Here is a 24311-nt window from a genome sequence, read left to right as displayed (position 1 = left end):
AAAAAAAAAAAAGAAAAAGATAAAGAAAAGAAAAGAAAAGAAAGAAAATCATATAATCATATTGGAAAATGGAATACAGTAGCCCTACGGCATTCACAGATCTGATATTTCGTTCTGCATTTTTATTTAAAAAATAGCCCAGAAGGCCGCAGCAAGAAGGAAGGTGTAACTCCACTGAGCACAGGTGATATGCACACCAGGGGAAGCTTTTGGCCGGAGAGGACACACCATCACCTCCAGCAGCCCCATCTCCACTCTGCTAAGGTGTTTCTGACTCTACAATAAACAGGATGCAGTTGCTCTTTGGAGTAAAAACAGTTGTGTTAGTGTCTGTTGTTTGTGGGTAATTTGCCAATTCAAGGGACAGTGAACTTTTGTTGTGAATGTTGTCATGCAAGGTTGCAGAAGCCTCTCTCCTGAAATATTCATTCTAGAGAAATTGAGAAGCCTGTACCCAAATTTCCATCGTCGTGAATCTGCAGATTCTTGAAGGTCTCAGAAAATATTTCTGGAGAATATGTTTGTTACATAACTGAGGTTTCCTAGGCTACAGTAGCCTGTAAGTAAAAATAATGTCCAACTAGAGTGGTGAGTGAGAATGCTTCTGCCTCTATCCCATTACCTTAAGGAACTCCAAGTCACTGATGGCTCTGGGACTCCCCTCAGGAAGTTCTTCCTGGACTGCACAAATTAGTGCTTCCTTCACACCTGGTGGCATCCCTAGGTCCCTTTTCTTTAGCTCTCCGTCCCTCGCCGCTGCCGGCGATACTACAATACTATGTCTGGCTGCTGGTGCTGACAGTTGCCCCTATGACTAAGGCCTTCCTTTACAACTTTAAAACCCATTGTAAATGAACTCCTCCCTGAGGCCTCAACTAGGAAAAGCCCAGGGTGATGTGGCTCAGTGCTGCTCCTTCTTGGACCTGCCGGAACCACAAGAGTTTCTGAAGGCCTGGAGGAGGTCACAACCTGCTCGAGGCAGTGTGAGGCCACTAATCCCCCACCCATGATGAGAGACCTGTAGATCCTTGAGCTTCTCCTACGCATCCACCCTCAACGCCCAGGATGAGCTTCTTCTAGGAGGCGCCACACTCTTCATGAGGTGTGAATCCTGGCAGCCTACATTCTCCGTCCATCCAACATGCCTGGACAAGCCTGATGCAGAAAGTAACACAGGATTGGTGTCAGCTGGGAGCCCTCCTAAATGCTAAATATTTGGGAAGCCAGGAATAGAGAACCTATTCCTTTTATTTCTTCTCTTTGATAAATGTAGCCCATAAACTCACTAAAAAGATCAAATTATAATTCTGGGAAGGAGGCCATGGATTGGCACCAAAGCCACCATATCCAAAAACATAAATCAAAAATTTAGAATTGTAGTTATATTCCATCAGCCAATCCCTCCACTCTTGAACCATGTTAAATAATAGAGAATTGTAATATACAGTGCAGCAAAAAAGAGAATATAAAATACTGCTAAAGCCATCTTTGATTTTTAGAATGACTTTAGAATTGAATAAAACTGAGTAAGTATGAACGATATAATCTTATTTGTAGATGAAGAAGATTATATTGCCCTTAACCTTTAGTTGACTTCGAATCAGGCAAGTTCTCGAAGGCAAAATTATATATAAAGACAGAACAATCATCGGCTCAGGTCAGAAAATCCTCTTTCGTCAAAACTACGTGGATGCATTTTCTGAAGAGGCTCATATTTCCCGAAAACACCGCAAGGAATCCTACACGCAATTGCATAATCCTTATGTGGGTTGAGGGCGTGGGTGCAATGTTACATAAGATCATGGACTGAACATCTCTGAAAAGAGGTGAAGAAATGCCTCCCTACACAGTGCAGGACGGGAAGCACAGCTCTCAGTGTGCTTGCACTAGGAGGAAAATTATGACAGCTGGTGGCTTAAATAAGAGCTTCATGATAAAGTGGCAGGATAGCCAAACCTACACATTCTCCTTCGTTTGCCACTTGGCAGAGAGCACAACACGCATGTGCTGACAAATGCTAGGTGCTGGGGCTGCTTCTGCATTGAATGTTTCACGGGAGGGCTAGGTGACAGGCATAGATTAAAGTGACGCATTTGTACAATGGCCAAGAATACAGGGTCTTAGGTAAGTTTGCCTGGTATGAATTTTTGCCCTGAGTAACACTGGGTGACTTAAGTTCCCTAATTCTTAATTTTTTTTCATTTATAAAATGGGGGCAACAAGACTTTTTATTATATAATTATAATAAATATATAATAAATATAAATAAAATAAAAGTATAATATTTTATATTTTTATTATAAAATTATATAATTTATATATAATTTTTAAAAAGAGACAACAATAGTACCTACCTTTCAGATCATTTAAAATATAAAATGATTGGCCGGGCACAGTGGCTCATGCCTGTAATCCCAGCACTTTGGGAGGCCGAGGTGGGTGGATGATCTGAGGTCAGGAGTTCAGGACTAGCTTGGCCAAACATAGTGAAACCCCGTCTCTACTAAAAACACAAAAATTTGCCTAGATATATATATATATATATATATATGTACACACACACACACAGTGATTAGAGTTATTAATGAGTTTAGTATAGTGCACATATAGTATAGACCACATCTAGGAAGTGGTCCTTAAAAATTAACTATTAATAGGCTTGGCACGGTGGCACACGCCTCTAATACCAGCATTTTGGGAGGCTGAGGTGGGTGGATCACCTGAGGTCAGGAGTTCATGACCAGCCTGGCCAACATGGCGAAAAACGCGTCTCTACTAAAAATACAAAAATTAGCCAGGCGAGGTGGCGGGCACCCGTAGTCCCAACTACTCAGGAGGCTGAGGCAGGAAAATCACTTAACCCAGGCGGCGGAGGTTGCAGTGAGCTGAGATTGTGCCACTGCACTCCAGTCTGGGCAACAGAGCGAGACTCCGTCTTAATTTAAAAAAAAAGAAAAAGAAAAAGAAAAGAAAAAAGAAAAAGCATCCAGTCATAAAAGGCCACATATTGTGTGATTCCATTTATATGAAATGACCATAGTAGGTGAATCCATAGAGACGTAAAGCAAATCGTGGTTTCAGAGAGTGGAAGGATAGGGAGTGAATGCTAACGGATACAGGGTTTATGTTGGGGGTGATATGAATGTTCTGAAATTAGATAATGGTAATGGTTGCACAACTCTATGTACTAAAAACCACTGAATTGAGAGAGGTGAATTTGATGGTACGTGAATTATATCTTGATAAAAAGGAAGCTCTCAGGCCGAGTGCAGTGGCTCACACCTGTAATCCCAGCACTTTGGGAGGCCGAGGAGGGCGAATTATGATGTCAGGAGTTGGAGACCAGCCTGGCCAACATGGTAAAAACCACATCTCTACTAAAAATACAAAAAATTAGCTGGGTGTAGTGGCGAGTGCTTGTAATCCCAGGTACTCAGGAGGCTGAAGCAGGAGAATCGCTTGAACCCAGGAGGCAGAGGTTGCAGTGAGACGAGATTGCGCCACTGCACTCCAGGCTGGGCGACAGAGTGAGACTTGGTCTCAAGAAGGAAAAAAAAAGAAAAAAAAAGCACTCTACATAAATATTTCTTTCAGTTACTATTGTTAATGACCCAGTGTAAAATATGTCCTGTTTAATAATGTGCCATTCTGAAAAGAAAGTTATTCAATCCTCACCTTAATGCAAACTTGAGAACGTAATGGGGAGAGTGGAAGGCTGGATTTGTGGGGGCCCAAACCTTTTCTCAAGGGTCTCCTTGGCCTAAATTCAACAGCTCCTCACTGCAGACCCAACTTCTTTCGCTTGTCCACAGCCACAGCTCCACAAAATGCCAACCACTGTCTTCTGCTGGAGAATTTACATTTTCCCCTGGGGTTTTAGTAAACAGAGGGAAGGGTTTCTAGAGCTGAGGGTGCCTTGAGTACTGCAGCACACTGGCTGGAGAAGAAGACTTTGGATGCATGACTCTTCCACTCCCAAAAACACTATCCCCAGCCACCACCTTGGCCCAGCTCAGGTGACATGTACACCTGCTAGAGCGCAATGACCGGTGTTTGGCTCTTGTTTCTGCTTTAAGTTCTTTTCAAGCAGCCAGGACTCTAGTTGCATGGTTGTGCAGGGAACTATGCACCAAAAGCAAGTGAACAAGTCTGAATAGTAACAGTTACGTGGATCAATTGCTTACCAGCGCCAGGTACCACCGCAAGAAATTTGCACACTTTATCCCATGTAATCCTCCCCCTGGGCCTGGTGAGTAGGCACTATTCTTACCCCTGGAAGGCAGAACTACTGTTATGCCATCAGTTGCTCACTCGTTGTAGTAAAGTCAGCTTTGAAAAGTTGCAACCGGCCGGGCTCAGTGGTTCACGCCTGTAATCCTAGCACTTTGGGAGGCCGAGGCGGGTGGATCATGAGGTCAGGAATTCAAGACCAGCTTGGCCAACATGGCAAAACCCTGTCTCTACCAAAAATACAAAAAAAAAAAAAAAATTAGCCAGTCATGGTGGTGGATGCCTGTAGTCCCAGCTACTCAGGAGGCTGAGGCAGGAGAATCGCTTGAACCTGGGGAGTGGAGGTTGCAGTGAGCCAAGATCATGCCACTTCACTCCAGCCTGGGCGAAAGAGTGAGACATTATCTCAAAAAAAACCAACAACAACAACAAAAAGAGAGACAAAAAAAGAGACAAAAAACGGTTGCATCCGTAATGGTTTAGTTTCTAAATCTGTGTTAGACTGCATGGGCTGCCATAACAAAATATCACAGACTGGGTGGCTTAAACAACAAACACTCATTTTCTAATAGTTCTAGAGGCTGGAAGTCCATGATCAAGGTGCCACCAGGGTTAGTGAAGAGAGAGAACTCTATTGTCTTTTCCTCTCCCAATAAGGACACCAGCCCTATAGGATCAGGGCCCCACCCTTATGACCTCACTTAACCTTACTCACTTTTCTAAAGTTTCTATCTCTAATTACCCTTACACTGGTTACAGTTACAGTTTCTACTCTAATTACAGTTACACTCAACCTATGAATTTTGAGGGGAAACAATTCAGTCCATAACACATTCAAAATAAAGATCCTTTTGGTATCTAAATTTGCATTAATCATATGGTACGCTTTATTTATTTAAAAGGTCCTTACGATCTTGTAAGATTCAGGCCCTTTGAAATCTGGATCCACCCCTGAATATTCCCATTTTTAGAGAGGACGACACTAAAGCCTAGAGAGAAGTAACTTGCTCTCGGCAATACCATCAGTGAGTGGAGGATCAGACCCGAAGATGCTCAGGGTGTTTGACCCTAAACCCTCGCTACTCAAAGTGTGCTCCCTGGGCCAGCAGTCTCCACTTCCCTGGGAGCCTGTTAGAAAGGTAGACTCACAGGACCCAGCTGGACTCGTTGCATCAGGAACTAAATCTTAATAACATCCCAAGAAGTCTCCATGTTTACGAAGCCCTGCTTTAAACTGGACTGCCTCCACCTGTGTCTTTGATTTCATTTTCCCTCCAGAAACAGCAGCTGGTGTGACTGCAGGCACCCACCTCGCGTCATGGAGAGTTGAGTGTACACCGATGGGGGCTGTTGAGATCCCAGGTGTGCCTGGGAGGAGAGGTAGGAGCAAAGAAGGGGGATGGGGTTAGACCAAGGAGAGAATGTCCTTCAAGTAGCCTCGCACTCTGGTCTCAGGGCAGCTCCTACTGCTTGGGGCAAGAGCTGATGCCACTGTAGTCCAGAGCTGTAGCCTGGGGCACCCAATACAGCCCATACCAGGACACAAGCATGGTGCCCTGGGACAAAGAGCAGCACTCAGCCGTGCTCTGTGGATGAAGGGACAAAGGTTCTGCTTTCATGCATGTGGGAAGGCAAATCGTGGAGAGCTGCAGTCTTGCTGCATCTTCTGTAACTCCCTGTTCAGTGACTTTACAACATCCTAGCTTGAAATCTGCCAAGGTGCGTTTACACTATGAAAACTGGCAAAAGCTACAAATAGGGGCTCTTTCTTAGAAAATAAAAAATGCCATTTTTAAGCATTTATCAGCATATCCCTGGATGTTTGCCACACTATAAAATATAGATGATTTAGTGATGGTCAACATCTGAAAAAGTGGCCAGGTGTGGTTGCTCACGCCTGTAATCCCAGCACTTTGGGAGGCTGACGTGGGTGGATCACTTGAGGTCAGGAGTTTGAGACCAGCCTGGCCAACAGGGTGAAACCCCATCTCTAATAAAAATATAAAAAATTAGCCGGGTGTGGTGGCAGGCACCTGTAATCCTGGCTACTTGAGAGGCTGAGGCACGAGAATCGCTTGAACACGAGAGGTGGAGGTTGCAGTGAGCCAAGATTGCGCCGTCGCACTCCAGCCTGGGCGACAGAACGACTCCCTCTCAAAAAAAAAAAAAAAGTGACAGTTTTAATAAGGACATTTAAAAGCACGTGCAGGAAAGAGTCCATAAAGAACACCTTTCCCTTTGAGTTTCCCTAGTATGTGATTGTGCCATTTGCTCGCTGAAGGTTAGTAAGCACAGGAAGGAGCGCATTCTGCTCAGAGACATGTGGTAGGCTGATCTTGGTGACCCATCCTCTACAAGGCCCTGCTCAGCCCTTTGCTTTCAGCCCATCACGTATTCCTCTTTCTCACTGTCTATCTGGAAGAGCTCAGCCCTGCCTGTTACTTCTGACTTCCTTGCCTAGCCCTCCCTGTGAGGTGGCCACGCCCACACCACAGACAAAGGCTGGTGTACAGTAGATGCTCAAAAATATCTGTTGAACTATACAATTTTGGAAAACAACTCCCCACAGTTGCATCTCTAAGGGCCCTTACCAGTCAGGGAAGTGTGGGTGGCAATATGCACAGAATCTGAGTCCCAGGCGCCACCTGCCCCCCAGGCTCTGTGGCCCTCCCCGCAGTTGATACAAGTGATTGGCAGTCCTGGCCTATGTAGTGTCCAGGCCCTGGGTCACAGCGTGCAGCTCCTCCCTCTGGCAGCAAGTCTGACCCTTACTCTCTGTTTCATCGTGACAGCTCTAACCAGGCTTAACCCTCCACCTCATTTCTAGAAATTGTTCTCTGTTGGGTTTCTGAATAGATGTTTGGGGGCCTTCCAAGGATCTGAGGTTGTCCAGGCCTAGAGTCACCTGGGCCTTCTTCCTAGAAGAGCAATTGCATCTTGGCCTGGAGGTGGCACGTCACCTCCTTCTCATTGTTTTCCTGGATGTTGAGGAGCTCTCTTATTCTTCACCATCTACCTGCTTCGGGCTTCCTGTTGCCATCTGTGCTCAGCATCTGAGACACTGGGTCACCCTGGGCTTCTTTTGCCCCATGCCCCCACCATACTTCCTCCTGCTGCCTCTGCCAGGTGCTTGGGGTATGTGTCACCTATGAGGTAGACTTCTCCTTGGGGACTTCAATGGGGTCTGGCTCACAGTGCCTAGTCTAGTTTTCAGCTCTGGCCCCTCGTGGGCAGCCCTTCCCATGGTGGTGTCCAGAGCAAGGAGGGGCTCCCCAGATTTTGGGAGAGACTCTCTAATACCCACACCCAAGGTGCAAGAAGAGATTCGTTCATTCAGTGCACCCTTTGTTTACTGAGCACTGACTCCACCCTGCTAGGCACTGCCCTAGATGCTGGGGGTGATAAATCAGTCAAGGGACCAGCACTTGCTAAGATCACATTCTGGGAAGGAGACCAATGCCAAATACATGAGCAAAATATATGTGGAATAGGATATGTATTTATGTTTTTCTATTCCATTTACATATAATGTATCTACCATGTTTATTTATGTTTGCATAAATACAAATTTTATGCATTCATATAAACAACATGTTTATAAATATAACACACATTACATGCAAACATCGTTATAAACTTACATTTAAATATAGATAATACACACACACACACACACACACAGAGTGACAAATGCTCAGAAGAAAATTAGTCAGGACAAGGCAGCAGTCAGGAGCTTGGGTGAGAGCTGCTTTTATTTTGCATTATGAGACATGACCTCACTCCATTGTCCAGCTTGCCCCCCCTCACCACCCTCCCATAGCTGGGACTACAGGTGTGTGCCACTACGCCCCGCTATTTTTTTTATTTTGTAGAGAGTTATCCTATGTTGCCCAGGCTGGTCTCCAACTCCTGGGCTCAAGCGCTCCTCCGGCCTTGGCCTCCCTGAGTGCTGGGGTTACAGGTGTAAGCCACTGTGACATGCAGGGCGCTTTTGGACAGAGAGGCCAGGAAAGGCTCCTTGGGGAGACCATGGAATGAGAAGGACTTGCAGAAAGAGAACTGTGGAGCAGCATCGCAGCCAGAGGCCCTGAGCCGGGAAAGTGCTCCACTCACGGGAGGCTGGACTGCAGGGCAGTGAGTCCCGGGGCCACCTGGGGACTTAGGAATCCTTCTAGGTGGGAGCTAGGGAGCACCCAAGATCTGCCATCCATGGGCAAGGACTCACATTTTGCATCTAGGCTGGTCTGCCTCCTCCTTCAGTTAATGAGAAAGCAGGGGATCAGAAGGAGGAAGCGAGGCGCCGCAGGCCTCTGGATACCTCATCCAATGACAACATCGCAAAGGGAGCATCAACCCCAACGCTGATAGCCGTGCAGGCTCGCTCGATCTGGTCTCTTGTTGGTCTTTTATTCGAGTCATTGAAACCATATGAAACTGCCACTTTTATAGGTCAGCCCATCACACCAACCAAGATCTTAGAGAGTGGAGGTGAAGCTCGGCAGATCAGGGACCTCTGGCTGACTTGCTCTGGGCCCGGACGTGGCGGGCAGGACCTGCAAATCTGCCCGCCGGCCCGCACTGGAGTGGCAGGTTGTGCTACAGTAGCGCCCAGTGAATCAGGTTGGCAAACTTAAGCGTGCATTCACCTAGAGCGAATGAGTTGTTAGCAAAGCGAGGCCGCGCTCCAGCCCGCAGTTTCTGATTCCGTGGGACCCGGTGGACCCCCCAGATCTGCATTTCTAACGAATTCCCAGGTGTTGCTGACGCTCCTGGTCGGGACTCCCACTTTGCGACCCCACGCACTAGACATCTGCTGCACGGATAAAGGTCCGAGAGCGGCGCCGGACACTCACTTCTCACCCTCCAACGTCAGTCCTCCCGCGCAGGGCAGCTCACCTCGCCCTCGCACGCCCTCCAGGCTCCAGGTGGTTCCCCTCCCCCAGCTCCGCCAGAGAGGCGCCGGCCCCGGGATTCCTGCACTCCGCCCAGAGAGGGGCGCGCTCCCCGCCGGGAAGAAGCCCTCTGCCGCAGCCGCGAGTGTCGGTGCTGGGCCCAGGTGCCGGGGGATTCCTTCCCCGGACGCTCGCCGCGGGCCGGGTCGGGGCTCGGAGTAGGCGGGGCGGGGCGGGGGCGGTGCTCCGGTGGGCGCGGCGGAGCCAGCCGGGGCGGGGGCGCGGCGCACCTTGCTCCCGCCGCCCCCGCCCCGCGCCGCCGCCAGCCCCTCCCCGCGCTCCCGGCGCCCCCGCCCGCCAGAGACGGTTCCAGCCCCTTCCGTCCGCGCCGCTCCGCCGCTGTCCTCCGCCGGCCCGCGTGGGAGGACGATGGGTCAGCGCGGAAAAAGTGAATGAGGGCGGCAGCGGTGGCGGCCGCAGCCAGCGCCTGACTCGGCGGGGCCCGAGCACCGCCCGCGTCCCGGCCCCGGCACCATGGACGCGCCGCGCGCCTCGGCGGCCAAGCCCCCGACCGGGTAAGCTGCCCCGCGGTCCAGCGGGGCGGAGCGGGGTCTTCCCTGGGCTCGGACGCCCGCGTCCGCACCGCGCGCTCCGGGGCAGGGCCCCCCTCTCTGCTGTCCCGGCGGGTGCTGGTGGTAGTGGTGAAGCAGGTGGTGCGGTGCTGGGGTTCGGTGCTGGTGTTGGGTGGTGGTGCGTGCTGTATACTTTGGGCGCCCGGGTCGTTGCCCAGGTAACCGTGTCCGGCCGGGGCCGGAGCGCACTTTTCGCGCGGGGTGGTTTGTATGCAAGCGTCCTCATGGGGTCCCCGCCAGCACAGCCCCCACCCAGCTCAGAGCTTTCCTCAGGCCCCCGAAGTGTTTGCCATAGGGGTGGAGCGGGGAGCGAAGAGACGCCCGGCCTTTGACTCCGGCCTCGTCCCTGCGGGCTTGCCCCCTGCCAGTGTTCCGACCAAGTCTTCCCTCTCCCGGCCGCGGCGGGAGCCCCAGGGTCGGCTCTCCGGGTAGCTTGGAGGGGAGGGCTCCCCGGCTTCGCAGCCTCCCGGGCCCCGCGTTCTCGAGAGGTGTTCGGATTCCCCGGAGGGTTTCATGGCAGCAGCTCTCCCTCCCTGCCTTTATTCCAGGGTCTCCCCTGGCAGTGGAAGGGGCGCCCTGGTGGGGCCAGGCCTGAGGCGCAGACAGCCGTAGCGCACCCGCGAGTCTGGGGGCCCATCCCTGTCTTCGCGATTCGGCTTCTGCCTAAACCTCTCCGGGTTTCTGTTTGCCATCCCCACACCTTGCGTGCAAGGATTACACGTCACATTCAGGATTTGACTCGCATAAAGAGTAATTTCCCTCATGCAGGACTAGCAGCCCTGCTCATTATCCAGATCCCGAGCCAGGTGGGCCGTGCCCATCCCGGCCAGCCGCGCAGGCTGGGCCGCGGGGTCGCGCTCAGTCCCGGCGTACTTTGTAGATTTCAGCGCGGCGTGCTGGGGACCTTCGACCTCGCTCGCTTGCCTGGAGCAAATGTGTATGAGTCTTGCAAATGGAATGAGGGTTGGGGTGAGTCCTGCACCTGCTTACCGAATGGGCCCACTTTCTGCTATGGCAACTGGACTTGAAGGAGGCAGCTTTGGGGACAACAAATCTTTTTTTCTGTTACAGTTGTGTCCCACTGACTCACCCTGCCCATGTGCCCATAGGCAGGCGTGTTGCCCAAGTGTGTAAAAGACTTTCAATTGGGCTGTTTTTTAAATTTTAAAGTTTTCCCTTAATGCCAGGAAAAAGTGAGCCAGATTAGCAAATCAAATAATCCTGAAGCTGAGAAATGTTTAAAAGAAGTTTTCTTTCTCTCTCTCTTTTTTTTTTTTTTGCAGTACACTTATTGGTGGTTATATAATTCTCTTTGAACAAACAAATTCCCCAGAAAGAAAATAAATGTGGGAAATCCTTTTTCATGGTAATGGGCATCCCAAAATAACATAGGGAAATGTGAAACAGAGGTATCTTTAAATCTGTGGCTTTCATAGCCTATTAAATGAGCCTATTTAAGGACACTGAATTATTTTGTCACTATCACCTTATAAATAAATATGAAGACAGAGGGAACATTTAAAAGGCTGGCAAAACTGTATCTAAAGAGTATCCGTAAGATCCTTGAAGGGAGTCTAATGATAGAAGTGAAAGGATGTACCCTAAGAGCGCGGCAGTCTTTTCAGCCTGGTACTGTGTAGCAAGAGGGAGGTGAGGGCTGGCCTCAGTGCTTGCCAAAGCTCTGATTGGCCTTCATATTTGAATGGCAAAGGAAAACTAAGGATTTTTGCTATGGAAAACATGAAATTATTATTCCTGATGCATTCAGTTCTTTCCCTCACTCGTATCCAGTGTCTAATTTACTTGTCCGAACATCTTTGTCCAAGAAATGTAGACATATTATTTTTAACTTCTATTGTTCTCAGTTACTTTGTCATTTGTTAATCCTTTCTGCATTAACATTAAGAAGCATCAGTAAAATATTAATATCCTTAATAGTTTTTCAGACAAGAATTACATGTTTAATAAGCAATTTTGTGTTCAAATCTGAGGAGATATATGGTGTTAGGTCTTTCAATATTTTACATAATTTAGGTGTATGCTTGCTAATTATAAAGGTTGGATATTGCTGTGAAATTTCTGGCCTTAGTACATTATTGGTGGCAGGCAAATTCTATTGGCTCTTCACTGAGATTACTCCTCTGTTCCCTGACATTAAGGCAGTGTTTGCAGTGTTCTTGAGGGAAATTTGTTTTCCATCTGATTCTGCAACCGTGTATTATAAAATCAAACTTTCAGTAAGCCGCTGTCTTCCCACATGATAAGAAACTGATGAGGTGAAGCTGTTGCTGTTGCTGAAACTACCACTCCTCCTTGTGTTGTACAAAAACAAGCTAGACTGGGTGCAATGAATTAAGGAGATTTCACCCTGTAAAATATGGCCTACGAACGCTCTTCTAGAGGATTACTGAAGGGAGATAGGTTGGTGAATGTAAATTCACTGACTCTATGTCTGGCTAAATTATTAATAGGTAGTTACTAGTTATCTTTGTGAAAAACACAAATACACATTTTTACTTGGACTGAAATTGTATGGTTTTTACTAGGAATTGCATTAAAACAGTGATATATGACTTCCTTGACTCCTGGGGAAAGTGTTCTTTTAGGAAAGAGGCTGTGTGGAAAAACTAACAAGTCAGACTTGATGTGACTTTTAGGGAGTTTTAGAGCTCAGTTGAAGTATAAGAATTGACAGAATACTCAGAACACAAATAAAGGCAAATTGCCTTTTGGTGAGGTTTTGAACTATATTTAACTCCATACTTTATCTGTTTACTTTATCTGTTTGTCTGAATATTTACGGGAGCCATCCCAGTAGTCGGCTGTTACAGAACACTGGGCTAAATTTCCCATTGGACCCTCTATTAATAAAGGACAGAAGAAGGCTTGCTGTTTGGCAGGACCGTGCTTACTTTTTTTTTCCTATGGAGGAAGGACATGTTTCTGTAGAATACAATAATCTCCAATGACATGAAATGTCAAAACAGCTGGTGCATTTGATCAATGGCTGTATTCAAGCAGTTTGCTCATGTAAAAATCAGTGAAAGTTTTGCTAATCCGTTTCATCAAAATGTGGACTTCGTGTAAACATAGCTGTTATTTCTTTGCATAAATTTGTATTTATTTAATCAAATTATTAGAACCAGAAGAAATTTGAAAACATTAATCGAAGTGGGTAACTTGAGCTACTCTAGTCCCGTCGCAGTATTAAGTGTAGAAGGTCTGTGACAATTGATAGTGACCTGGGGCAGCCACAGTGACATTTTGTATTAAACCCTCATAAGCATGCAAATATTATGGAAATATTAACTCTACACCATAATCGGAGGCTTAGGTTTCTAGGCCTTCGGCTTTTGGCTAACATGTTAGAGAATGTGTTTACATTCTTTCAAATGAGAGCATGTATAATGAACTGTTACATAAAACTTTTCCCGTTAGATTTGAGCAATATTTTTATAAGACGTTACTTCTGAGCTACTCTTTATTTTGGCAATTCATTTAAGAAAGTAAAAGTTAAAGATTGCTTGATGTAATGTAGAGAGTAGGCCTAGGAATTTTAATGTTTGTAATTAAAATATTTACAAATAAATTAAAAGAGTTGGACATTTCTGTGTTGCAATATCACCTAGTCTCAGCATTTTTATTATTTCTCAGTGGTTGTATAAAGGGGATAGAACTGAAGTATGAATATAGAACTGAAGTATGAATAAAATTTGTTACAAAGGTATTTGTTAAGTGTTGTGTCTCTCCTGCCCCCAGGAACTTTTTGCCTGCAGTCCCTCCTGTGTTTTCTTGTGACCTCCAGTGCACAGGTGGAGTGGATTATTATTGGGTGGAACCTTGACCCAGGCAGAGCGGTAGCCCCCACATATATGCAGGCGTGGATTCTGTGGACTCCTTAATTTGAGATCCAGGGAATGAAGTCATAATCTATGTGCACGCAAGTGCTCCTGTAATTATTAAGAAAACAATGATTATAGGATGCATCTATACACCATAATAAGTAGTTTAGGTTTCTAGGCCTTTTGTGCTTTGTTACAAATTTATGATTGAATTTAGTTTTGTAATTGACCCAAAGTTTTGAAAAGTGAGCATAAATATTTGATACCAAAGTAGTAGTAATATTTAGATCAAGGACATGCAAATCTTAAATATGCTAATAACACTTGGTTCTGATTTAGACTTGAACTTTGTAAATACACTAACAGAGAGTTCCTGTATTTATTTCCTTTTTGGTGGGGGGACATAATCTCACCATGTCACCCAGGCCGGAGTGCAATGGTGCATCCTCAGCTCACTGCAACCTCCGCCTCCTGGGTTCAAGTGATTCTCCTGCCTCAGCCTCCCGAGTAGCTGGGATTACAGGTGCGCGCCACCACACCCAGCTAATTTTTGCATTTTTTTTTTTTTTTTTAGTAGAGATGGGGTTTCACCATGTTGGCCAGGCTGGTCTTGAACTCCCGACCTCGTGATCTGACCGCCTCGGCCTCCCAAAGTGCTGGCATTACAGGTGTGAGCCACTGCAGCTGGCTGAGGTCCTGTATTTATTATATGGTGTCTTCTTACATCCCTTCATTCTCTCCCCATCCACATTTAATTATGAAGATTTTATGTGTTGGTTAATTTTAGTTATGTGATTTTTTTCAGTTACCTTATACTATATTTGATATATAGCATATCAAATATACTGTTGGAAAAAAGTTGATATTTCATGACCCACTGAAAGCTTTTACATATCTTCATCTTTGTACTTTTTCTCTATTTAAAATACTGTACTTGATACTAGTTTATATTACTACATAGAGATGTATTGATAATATGACTTTTTATACTTTTATGATTTTCATTTATTTGAGTTGTAAATTTTAGTTCCCACCTCCCCCATTTTATACTTTGCTTTCTCACTTCCACCTTGTCACCTGAGTGTTTCTGTATTTTTCAGAGCCACTCCCTGGCTCTCTGCCCCTGAATTGATGGGTAGCCTATGTCAGTTTTCTTTCATGGTTCCATAATTCCGTATTTTTCATCTGTCTTTCCTGGAATAGAATTAAACTTTTTTTCCTCATGTATACTTTTTATGATTTTAGTTGCCTCTTGCAAAGCTAAAGATGGTCAATACTTTCAAGTCCTAGTGCTATTTATTCTAGACTAGAGTTTGCTGTCTCCTCCGGTGTGACAATAGACAATGGGTCTCCAACAGTGTGTGTATTTCCTGCTGCCTGTCTCAGGGCCATCCCTGTGCTTCTGAGCCAGCCCCTCCAGAGAAGGATGACTTTCCCCAGCTGGGAGAAACTCTGTGGCCTCTTGGGGTGTTAGCACACTCCCTCTGCCCTCCTCATCAGGTGGTGAGCTGCTCCCTGCCAGGGTCTTGTCTTCTACAGGCCAAGTCCAATTAGAGTAATCCCCCAGCTAAAAACATTTCTATTAAGGAAAAAGGTTTTTAAGCAACTGCCAGAGTATATTTTTCTTGGATACATTTGATTAGACAGATTCCCAGACCACAAATACTTTTGTACAAATACGTTTGTAGATCCAGTTCCCATCTGCACCACACCAAGTGATGCCTATAAAAAAGACACCAATTGATTTAGAGAAGCCAATAAAGTCTATATCCCTTAAAAAAAAAAAAAAAGAAAAGAAAAGAAAAAAATACAACCGACCAGGCTCGGTGGCTCACGCCTGTAATCCCAACACTTTGGGAGGCTGAGGTGGGCAGATCACGAGGTCAAGAGATCGAGACCATCCTGGCCAACATGATGAAACCACGTCTCTACTAAAAATACAAAAATTAGCCGGGCGTGGTGGCAGGCGCCTGTAATTCCAGCTACTCAGGAGGCTGATGCAGGAGAATCGCTTGAACCCGGGAGGCAGAGGTTGCAGTGAGCCGAGATTGTGCCACTGCACTCCACCTGATAACAGAAAGAGACTCTGTCTCAACAAAACAAAACAAAACAAAAACAACCCTCTAAAGATAAACCAGGTAAGTCAGGAGTCCTGGCTGGTCGATCCCATCTCTTGTCTCCCAGGTGCCCCTCTAGCATTCACTGCCCAAGAACCTGAATCCCCCTGGGGAGCCATTGCCTTAGGGATGCTCCCACCTCCCTCCAGACAGAGGCTGGCAAGGGCCAGACAGGGCATCCTTCCCTGATTCAGAATGCCCTCTGCTTATTTGTTAATCCTATTGACTTTCTTCTATCAAAGGCAGACAGCGGGAGGATTAGTGGAAAGAGAATTATCTCAGGAACAAGAGCTTTGGACCCTGGTGCCAGTTGTCCAAGGTGAAATTGCTCCTTCTCCACACAGCCTGCAGACCCATCCTGATGGGGCCTCTCCTCACTTGCTCAGCTCAGGGCTGTCTGATGATGTTTCTGCCAGGCGCCAGTGTTCTCCACCAGTGCTGCCACAGGTGCTTCTGAACACCTGACTGGTGACTACTGCAACTAGGAGCTGAGTCTTTCACCTTTTAAAATTTTAATTCATATAAACTTAAATAGCTGTGTGCGGCTAGTGCCAGTGGACAGTGAGGCTCCAGCCTTTGGATTTGCCACTCTTTGTTTGCCACCGCAGCTTCCCAGGCCTCGCCCGGGGTCTCAGGCTTTCTCTCTGCCTTGGCCTGGAGAGCCTTCTTGCCCCTTTCTCAGAATGCCACCTGCTTATTGTTTAAGCTACAGCTGGGGCTCCCCCAGGAGGCCTTCTGAGAGTAGCCCTCTCACACCCCACGCCCTCCCCTGTCCGAAAACCTCCTATGGGATTATGATTGTCCCTTTACTTGCCCCTCTGACCCACTGAATTCTGAGCAGCTGCTTGGAGCCAGGACTATCACTTTGTAAGCTTTTGTGTCATCGGTTTGTGGCCTGTGATGCACAAAACAACCCCTGCTTGCCTCTTGCTCGTGGAAGGAGTTAGATAACATGATCGTAGACTCATGTGAGCTCTGAAATCATATGATTCAGTGTTCCCAGAATATTCTAGAGTCCTCGTTCAAAAAAACTGTTTCTTAAATTGCTGCTTAAATCTTGTTTTTGCCAGCCTGTATGAGAACAGACCGATCTACTGGCACTAACATATTTGGAACTGATGTGCTTGGACTGTGCTTGCCAGTCATGCAGCCTAGTTCAGTGCAGATTTGGGAGGTGTTAAGAGGTCTTATTTTGAGGAACATAAAGTGGTAGTGGCTTAAAGAGGAGATAATTATCTCTCTTATCTAAAAGTCCACTGTGGGGGTCCTGGGCTGATGTTGGGTTGCAGTGTTCCCAGAGACCTGCTGATTTTTATTTGGTGCTCGACTGTGGCTAGTGTGCAGTCTCCATCTGTTCCAGCCTGGCCTGAGGAGGGGGAGATGCACCCTGTCCTTTCGTATTCCACCTGCCAGCCATACAAGTCCCTTTGCTTATGTCCCCTTGCCCCAACCATAATCACATGCCCTTAAAAGGGCAGCTTGGAGGCAGGGGGAACAGAGATGTTAGCCATCATGATTGCATTTATGACTCCTGTGAGGGCCGGGGGAACGTAGGTGTTAAAGTGTACAGATGGGTAGGTGACTCCAGTGAGCATGTGGCTCCTCTTCTCCCCGCCAGGGTCTTGGGAAGGGGTTGACAGTTTCTGGCCTTTCTGAAAAACATGTCCTTAGTTTGCTGTGACACACATCCACGTCATGTAGAGCTGTGACCTACAAAGCCCATGCCTTCCAGACATCTAAGGGGAGGAAGTGACGTTTATGCTGAAATTTTAAAGGCCAGTGGTAAACAGGACTTTGCATTTGCAACACATCAGGGTGCTGACATCCTTTGCTTTTTATGATGTCTCTGTTCTCCTTGTCCATACTATAGCCAGCCACTTCCACTTATTCATAGTGGGCCCCATCCTGGAGGAATGGGGGAAAGAGAATCCCCCAGCCCCAGCCCTTATGGTAGTTGCACCTGGGAAAGTCAGAGCTTCCTGCTGGTTTGGAGGAGGTAGGCGGGTTGGAGAGAGTCCTTGTTAGAATGAGGAGTATTGGCAAAGCGTTGTCTTATCATAAGTGCTCTGTGTGGCTTAAGGACTCATAGAGCTGGAAGAGGAGAAATACCAACTGGATTAACTTTCCAATTACATGTGGATGGCTTGAGCAGTTAAGTACGTAGCAAACTAAAGCTAAGGAACAGAATGGGAAAACCAGCTGTGTGTGTGAGTGTGTGTATGAGTGTGTGTCTGTCTATCTGTGTGAGAGTGGGCATGAAGTTAAAGCTAACTTCCAGCACTTGGCAAAGCAGCAGATTACCAAATCAGTTCTGGCAGTTTTCAAACTTAATGGCTTGGGAGTTGTATTTAAAAATAGTCCTGGGGAAGAGTGTTAATGCAGCCAAAGTGTATACTTTCGTTCATGTGGCTAATTTTTTAGTCTCTAAATGCAGTTTGGTTGGCTAGAACCCTCTTAATTAAGTGCAAAATCCACTAATGTTCAATGCACAAACCGTTAGCCTGGAGGGAGACTGATCGACAGCAGCCAGAGTCTAAACATTTGCCATGCAGGGCAGGTCCTTGCCAGGCTTTCCCGTCTGTCCACCTGTCCATCTGTCTTGTTGTCTATAGCTACCAGGTAGAATTAGTTTCGGGTGGAACTGAGAACTTTCTTCCTCCTACTCCTGCCTAAACCACTTATTACGTGATAATGGTTGTCTGCGCTCTAACAACGTCACACATAGGAAGAGTGAATTGCAGATCATTCACAAGAGCCAAGCCACCCAATTGGATTTAAAAAGTGTGAATTGGGGTCATGAAGTCTGAATGTTTCTCATGCTGGAACAACCCGCTAAATCGCTACACTTTACCACTTCTCAGAAATATTTGATTGGTTTCAATTGGTTTCAATGGCACAAACCATAATCAAAGACTGTGTTCTGAATGCAGTTAATTTGTGAATTTCGCAATAGACGGAAAAGTAAGGAAAACTAGTTTGGAAGCTAGACTAAACTGAAAAATATTTCAGTTTGGAATATTTCCTTATTATTTGTCCATTTATTTTTACTTACCATCATGTTTCACATTTTTAGAATGATAGATTTTTCTAAAGGAGGACACAAAAATGTTCTTCACAAGGACTTACCGTATTTCTGCATTTGAGCCACTTGCTTGCTGCCATTGTCTAGCTGACAGAGGTAGCAGATGGTCAGAGCCTGCTCCTTGTGCATGGGAGGTCTGGCTCTTCCCATCAGGGCCCTCTGATGTGGGTAGGACAATACCGTCCTCTGCGTTTTTTGTTTTTGTTTTTGTTTTTGTTTTGAGATGGAGTCTTGCCCTGTCACCCAGGCTGGAGTGCAGTGGCGTGATCTCAGCTCACTGCAACCTCTACCTCTTTCAAGTGATTCTTCTGCCTCAGCCTCCTGAGTAGCTAGGATCACAGGCCTGCGCCACCACGCCTGGCTAATATTTTTTGTATTTTTAGTAGAGACGGGGTTTCACCACATTGGTCAGACTGGTCTTGAACTCCTGACCTCAAGTGATCCACCCGCCTTGGCCTCCCAAAGCGTTGGGATTACCGGCCTGAGCCACCGCACCCTGTCTGTCCTCTTGGTTTTGTAGGTGAGATTGCCATGTGACTCTGAAGTCTCTTGTCAGTGTCCATGTCCTCATTCTTGGCCACTCTGCTAGGCCACATTGAAGCACGGAACTCATTTCCAAAGCTGCTTTATGAAAGCTGCTGCCCTGGCTCCCTGCAGGGTGAAGGACGATGTTGCTCTGCTCCATTTCTGAAGCCCTGGAGTGTCTCAGCAGCATTTTGCCATGAAAAGCCAGTCTGCCTGCAGACATCCTTATGACTTACTCCTGGTATAGGAGCCTCATGATTACCTGTTTGATTGTGACAGAACTCATGCGTTTCTAGCATGTGTGACTCCTGAGACTCTTAGGTGGGATTTTACTTTTTCAAAGAAATACGTGGGGTGTGATAGGAGAGGACCAAACTCAGCTGTTGTAGAGCACAGAGCAGTTATGAATTAGTGTAAGGAGTCGAATCCAGATTCTCCCTCGTCAAAGCAAGATGTTCTGCCTTGATACTGGCTGATTAATTAATAGACATTGAAAAGTCATCTCTTTTGTACAGGATGTTGGCCCAGCTCAGTGTCTTGGGCTGATAAATTTAATGAAAACACAGAGCTCTGCTCTGTTCAGTACATGAGCTTCCTTCAAAGTAGAAGCTATACAGAACCCAGACCCACAAATTCACTAATTGTGTTTTCTTTAGGTAACTTTATGCAGCCCTTGCTCCAGGCTTCAAGAGCCTCCGTAATGAGCTGGGTGATGCTTTTAGGGCCTCTTCTCTGCAGGTGAGTTGGGCCCTGTTAGCCTGGGCATGCTAGACAGTGTCGGGGCTTCTAGAGGCCAACACCCTCCAGTAGGGATGAGCTGAGCATGGGGAGAAAATAGCCCTGGTGTGTGGCACTTCCAAGTCCCTCTAGGTTCATGGTGCCTAGTATCACTGTGCTCGTGGGATCCCACTCATCTGCATTGCAGCTCACACCTCAAGACACTTGGGAAGCAAGAGCCATCTTCATTCATCAAGTACAATGTTTTGTTTTCTTTTCCCCCAAGACAGAGTCTTGCGCTGTCGCGTGGGCTGGAGTGCAGTGATGTGATCTCAGATCTCAGCTCACTGCAACCTCCATCTCCTGGGTTCAAGCAATTCTCCTGCCTCATCCTCCCGAGTAGCTGGGATTACAGGCACGTGCCACCATGCCTGGCTAATTTTTTTAATATTTTAGTAGTGACAGGGCTTCACCATGTTGGCCGGGCTGGTCTCGAACTCCTGACCTCAAGTGATCCACCTGCCTTAGCCTCCCAAAGTGCTGGGATTACAGGCATGAGACACCACGCCCGGCCATCATTGAGTACAATATTTTAAGTGCATACCTGGTACCTGGTTTAGGGGCTTTTTAGTGCTGTGAATGAGCTGTGTGTTCTTGGCTCTCCTGGGGCCTATGAAAGCAGAATGTCCCTCAATCTATTTTTTTTAAAATTTAGTTTTAGTCACTTTCACAAAAGTAATTTATCCTCCTTACGATGTTTCACTTACCTGTGCAGAATCCTCCTTCTGTTAGAACTGATTGTTCTAAATGACATGCACCAAGTTGGAAGATTATACCTTTTGTCTTTTTATTTCAACTGTTGATCTGTAGAAAATATTGCTTTTTAGATGAGGTATCTAGACGGCAACCTCAGAGGAAAATTATATGTTACAAATGTTTTCTTGATGTTTACTTTTCATTTTCTGAGTTTAAAATTATACAGTATTCTTACAGTCAGGGATAAGACTGGCTGCAGAGCCTGATGGGAAGTAATACACGGCTTGTGTTTACACTGGGCTGGCTTTCGTGATTTACCCATGTGCCTGGGAGGGGGATGCACTTCATTTGTGTAACTTTTTTTACTTAGGGTGGTGTTTTTATAATGCTAAATATTTGTTATCGTGAAAAGATGTTCTTATTTATTTTAAACAAGTGAAAGTGACATATAACTGAAACAGATTTTCCACAAGGCTCAGCTTGTGTCCCTCTTTGTTGTGTCACAATGACATAGGCCCTTGCGCTACCTAGTGGTGCTGGCATTTGGAGGGGCGGGGGCTCTGGGTAGCATGGCTGGTTTGCAGCTCTCTGGTAACTTCTTGGTGAGGGTGTCAACCTACAGAATGTGAGTGGAAGGACAAGGCCCGCACATCCACCCTCCCCCTGAAAGCTGTGTCACTCCGAGGGACTGTTTAACCTCCTCATCCCTCATGACTAAGGCGGAGATGACTGGATTGCAGGGTTTTATGAGATAATTAGAGACCAGGAGTAACAGCATCAGTGGAGGGCCTGTCACAGTTCCTATTTTTTTTCAATTCTTTTCTCATTATAAAATATTGTTATTTTCCCATTATTGTTTTTCTGCCAGTATTCCATCATTCTGGACCAAGAATATATAATAGATGTGCAACTCTATCCAGACACCTGTTTTTACAAAGACTTGCGCTGCCTTTCCAGTAGGAAATATTACTGCTACCATTCTGTTTTCTTATGTTAAAAATGCGGCCAGTGCCACCTTGATAGGAAACTAATGATTCTAATACTCAGAAGGAATCTGTTGGTTTAGAACAGAAAAATAGCACTAGAAATACAATAAAAATCATAGCTTGTATTCATAAATTGTTTTTCAGTGGATGTTGTAAACCAAGTTTGTACCAGGACCAGGTGGGTCACACTGATGAGGAAGTCATGGGCTGGACAGGGTGGGTTGGGGACTGTGGGGAGAATGAATGGCAACTCCTGTCCCACTGGAAGAACTTTGTTAGAAGGCTGGACCCGCCTGTGACCTCTGCCTCACCACTTCTAAATAGAGGTCATTGTGCTGTGCCCTTTGTTTTGCTCTCCTAGCAGTTCTTGGATGCTGTGAGGGCGAGACCATGATTCCTCTGTCATGCAGGTGTGGCTGCCTCTCTCACACCGTCACTTTCCAAGCTGACCTTGGTACTGGTGACAACCTGGGACTGGATTCTGGTCTCCTGACTATTGGACCAGTGAGTGGTTTTGGGGGAGCACTAGCGTCTGGGGACTTCCCTCTGAACTTCAGGGTGCCACCCGCATTATTCCATGAAACCCTTTACCCATTAAAAGAATATAAAAATAAATGTCTGAGTTTAGTATTGGTGTGCACGTAGTCAGCAGCCTGTCCCATGTGTTCTGTGGGCAGCTCTACACACCACTCAGAGAAAAATAATAACAATGGATGACCGCCTTTAAAAGTGATGTTTGGATATTAGATAAAATCCTCAGCCAGTCTGTAGACCCACTGGGAAAAGTCTAACGAAAGGATCCACACAGAACAGATCAGGATACATTTGTACCTTCCCTGTTTGGAGTTGGATCAGCAGATAAGCTGAATTTTGATACATGTCTGCGTTTGTCACATGTAACATCTCAGAGCTTGGTAAAATCCCTCTCCCAGGCACATTAACTTCATGTAAATAAATAGGTGCTCAGGAACACCAGTTGCTTTGACACACTTCCTTGTGGAATGAGTCTGTTTTTGCTAGAGGAAAGTAATGGTAAGTGATGTCTCTGTTTCTGTGGCTGCCTCCATCTGGGAGGGCTGGGGATGCCACCCTATCACCTCTCACCTCCAGTGGAACCGCCTCTGCATGCGTGGTCAAGTCAGGTGCGCACAGAGACGGGATTGCTGGTTTTGTATTTTTGTTTGTTTGTTTGTAGAGATGGGTTTTGCTGGTCTTCAACTCCTGAGTCAGGCAATCTGGCTGCCTTGGCCTCCCAAAGTGCTGGGATTACAGGTGTGAGCCACCACGCCTGGCCTGGGATTGCTGGTTTTGGATGGTGGGCTTTGCTGTCCACCATTCGCTTAGGTTTTGTGTCCCCAGATTTTATAAAAGGGTATAAAGCGTTTGTGTCTATCTCTGCATCCAAATGTAAAAGCATAAATGTGAAATTATGATCTATTGTGTTAACTTTGTCATGAGGCTTGGGAAAACATCAATGTATTGTATTTTAAAACATTCTAATTTGTGAAGTGCAGGTTTCTATTGCAGTGATAAAACAGTAGCTTGTTTCTCAGCCGACAGCCCTGTGAGTGGGTTATTGTTGTCATAGTTTCAGCATTACATTGGGAAGACTGAGCTGGTGATTTAGCACATGCCAAAAACTGAGTCACCACAGCCGTTTGGTTGGGGGTGAGGGGTGAGGCGTCTGTAACACTCTCTGATAACAGTGCTTGGTGCCCTGTATAGCATTGTCTTTTAAAGTGGTAATTTATTACCAACGAGTAAAACTGATCTTAGTGAAGTTTCAGTATTTTGAAAGCACAATTATTACCAGAATTGTGAATTATTATTATTATTTTTCTTAGAAATAGAGTCTTGCTACATTGACCAGGCCAGTCTTGTACTCCTGGCCTCAAGCAATCCTCCCTGTCTTGGCTCCCCAAAGTGTTGGGATTACAGGCCTAAACGACCACACTCAGCCCAGAATTGTGACTTTTTTTTTTTTGAAATGGAGTTTCACTCTTGTTGCCCAGGCTGGAGTGCAATGGCATGATATCGACTCACCCGCAACCTCCGCCTCCTGGGTTCAAGTGATTCTCCTGCCTCAGCCTCCTGAGTAGCTGGGATTACAGGCCTGTACCACCACACCTAGCTAATTTTATATTTTTAGTAGAGACAGGGTTTCTCCATGTTGGCTAGGTTGGTCTCGAGCTCCCGACCTCAGGCAATCCACCCACCTTGGCCTCCCAAAGTGCTGGGATTACAGGCGTGAGCCACCACACCTGGTCCGGAATTGTGAATCTTTAGGAAAAAAATTATTGGTCTTATCAATTTACTTTAGCGGTAGAATTTCTTGTAAAACTTAACTGCTAGGAAATGATGGCATCATTGCTTTATTTATGTGACCCCCTCCAAATTTATTATGGTGGGAGTGAGGCCAGGCCTTCGCCCTTGTTAGCCGAGCAGTCTTCACCTATTTTGTAAGCACCTCCTAGGATGGGGCCAGGCTGCGGAGACATGCAGCTCGGTGGCTGCCCTCCAGGAGGGCCACGA

At 46.3% G+C, this 24311-nt stretch overlaps 1 protein-coding gene across 1 annotated transcript in view; it reads left to right on the top strand.

Annotated features, from left to right (window-relative positions):
• Window positions 1-9429: 9429 nt before the first annotated feature.
• COBL (cordon-bleu WH2 repeat protein) overlaps window positions 9430-24311 on the top strand; it is a 299738-nt gene continuing 284856 nt past the window's right edge. Inside the window, 1 exon segment of the mRNA XM_031665428.1 lies at window positions 9430-9697. Coding sequence (XP_031521288.1) covers window positions 9657-9697 — 41 coding nt within the window. The 5' untranslated portion in view covers window positions 9430-9656.

This window comes from Papio anubis, chromosome 4 (genome assembly GCF_008728515.1).
Source record: "Papio anubis isolate 15944 chromosome 4, Panubis1.0, whole genome shotgun sequence".
NCBI lineage: Eukaryota > Metazoa > Chordata > Mammalia > Primates > Cercopithecidae > Papio > Papio anubis.
The sequence above is the reverse complement of the archived record's forward strand: the minus strand, read 5'-3'. Positions and strand labels throughout refer to the sequence as shown.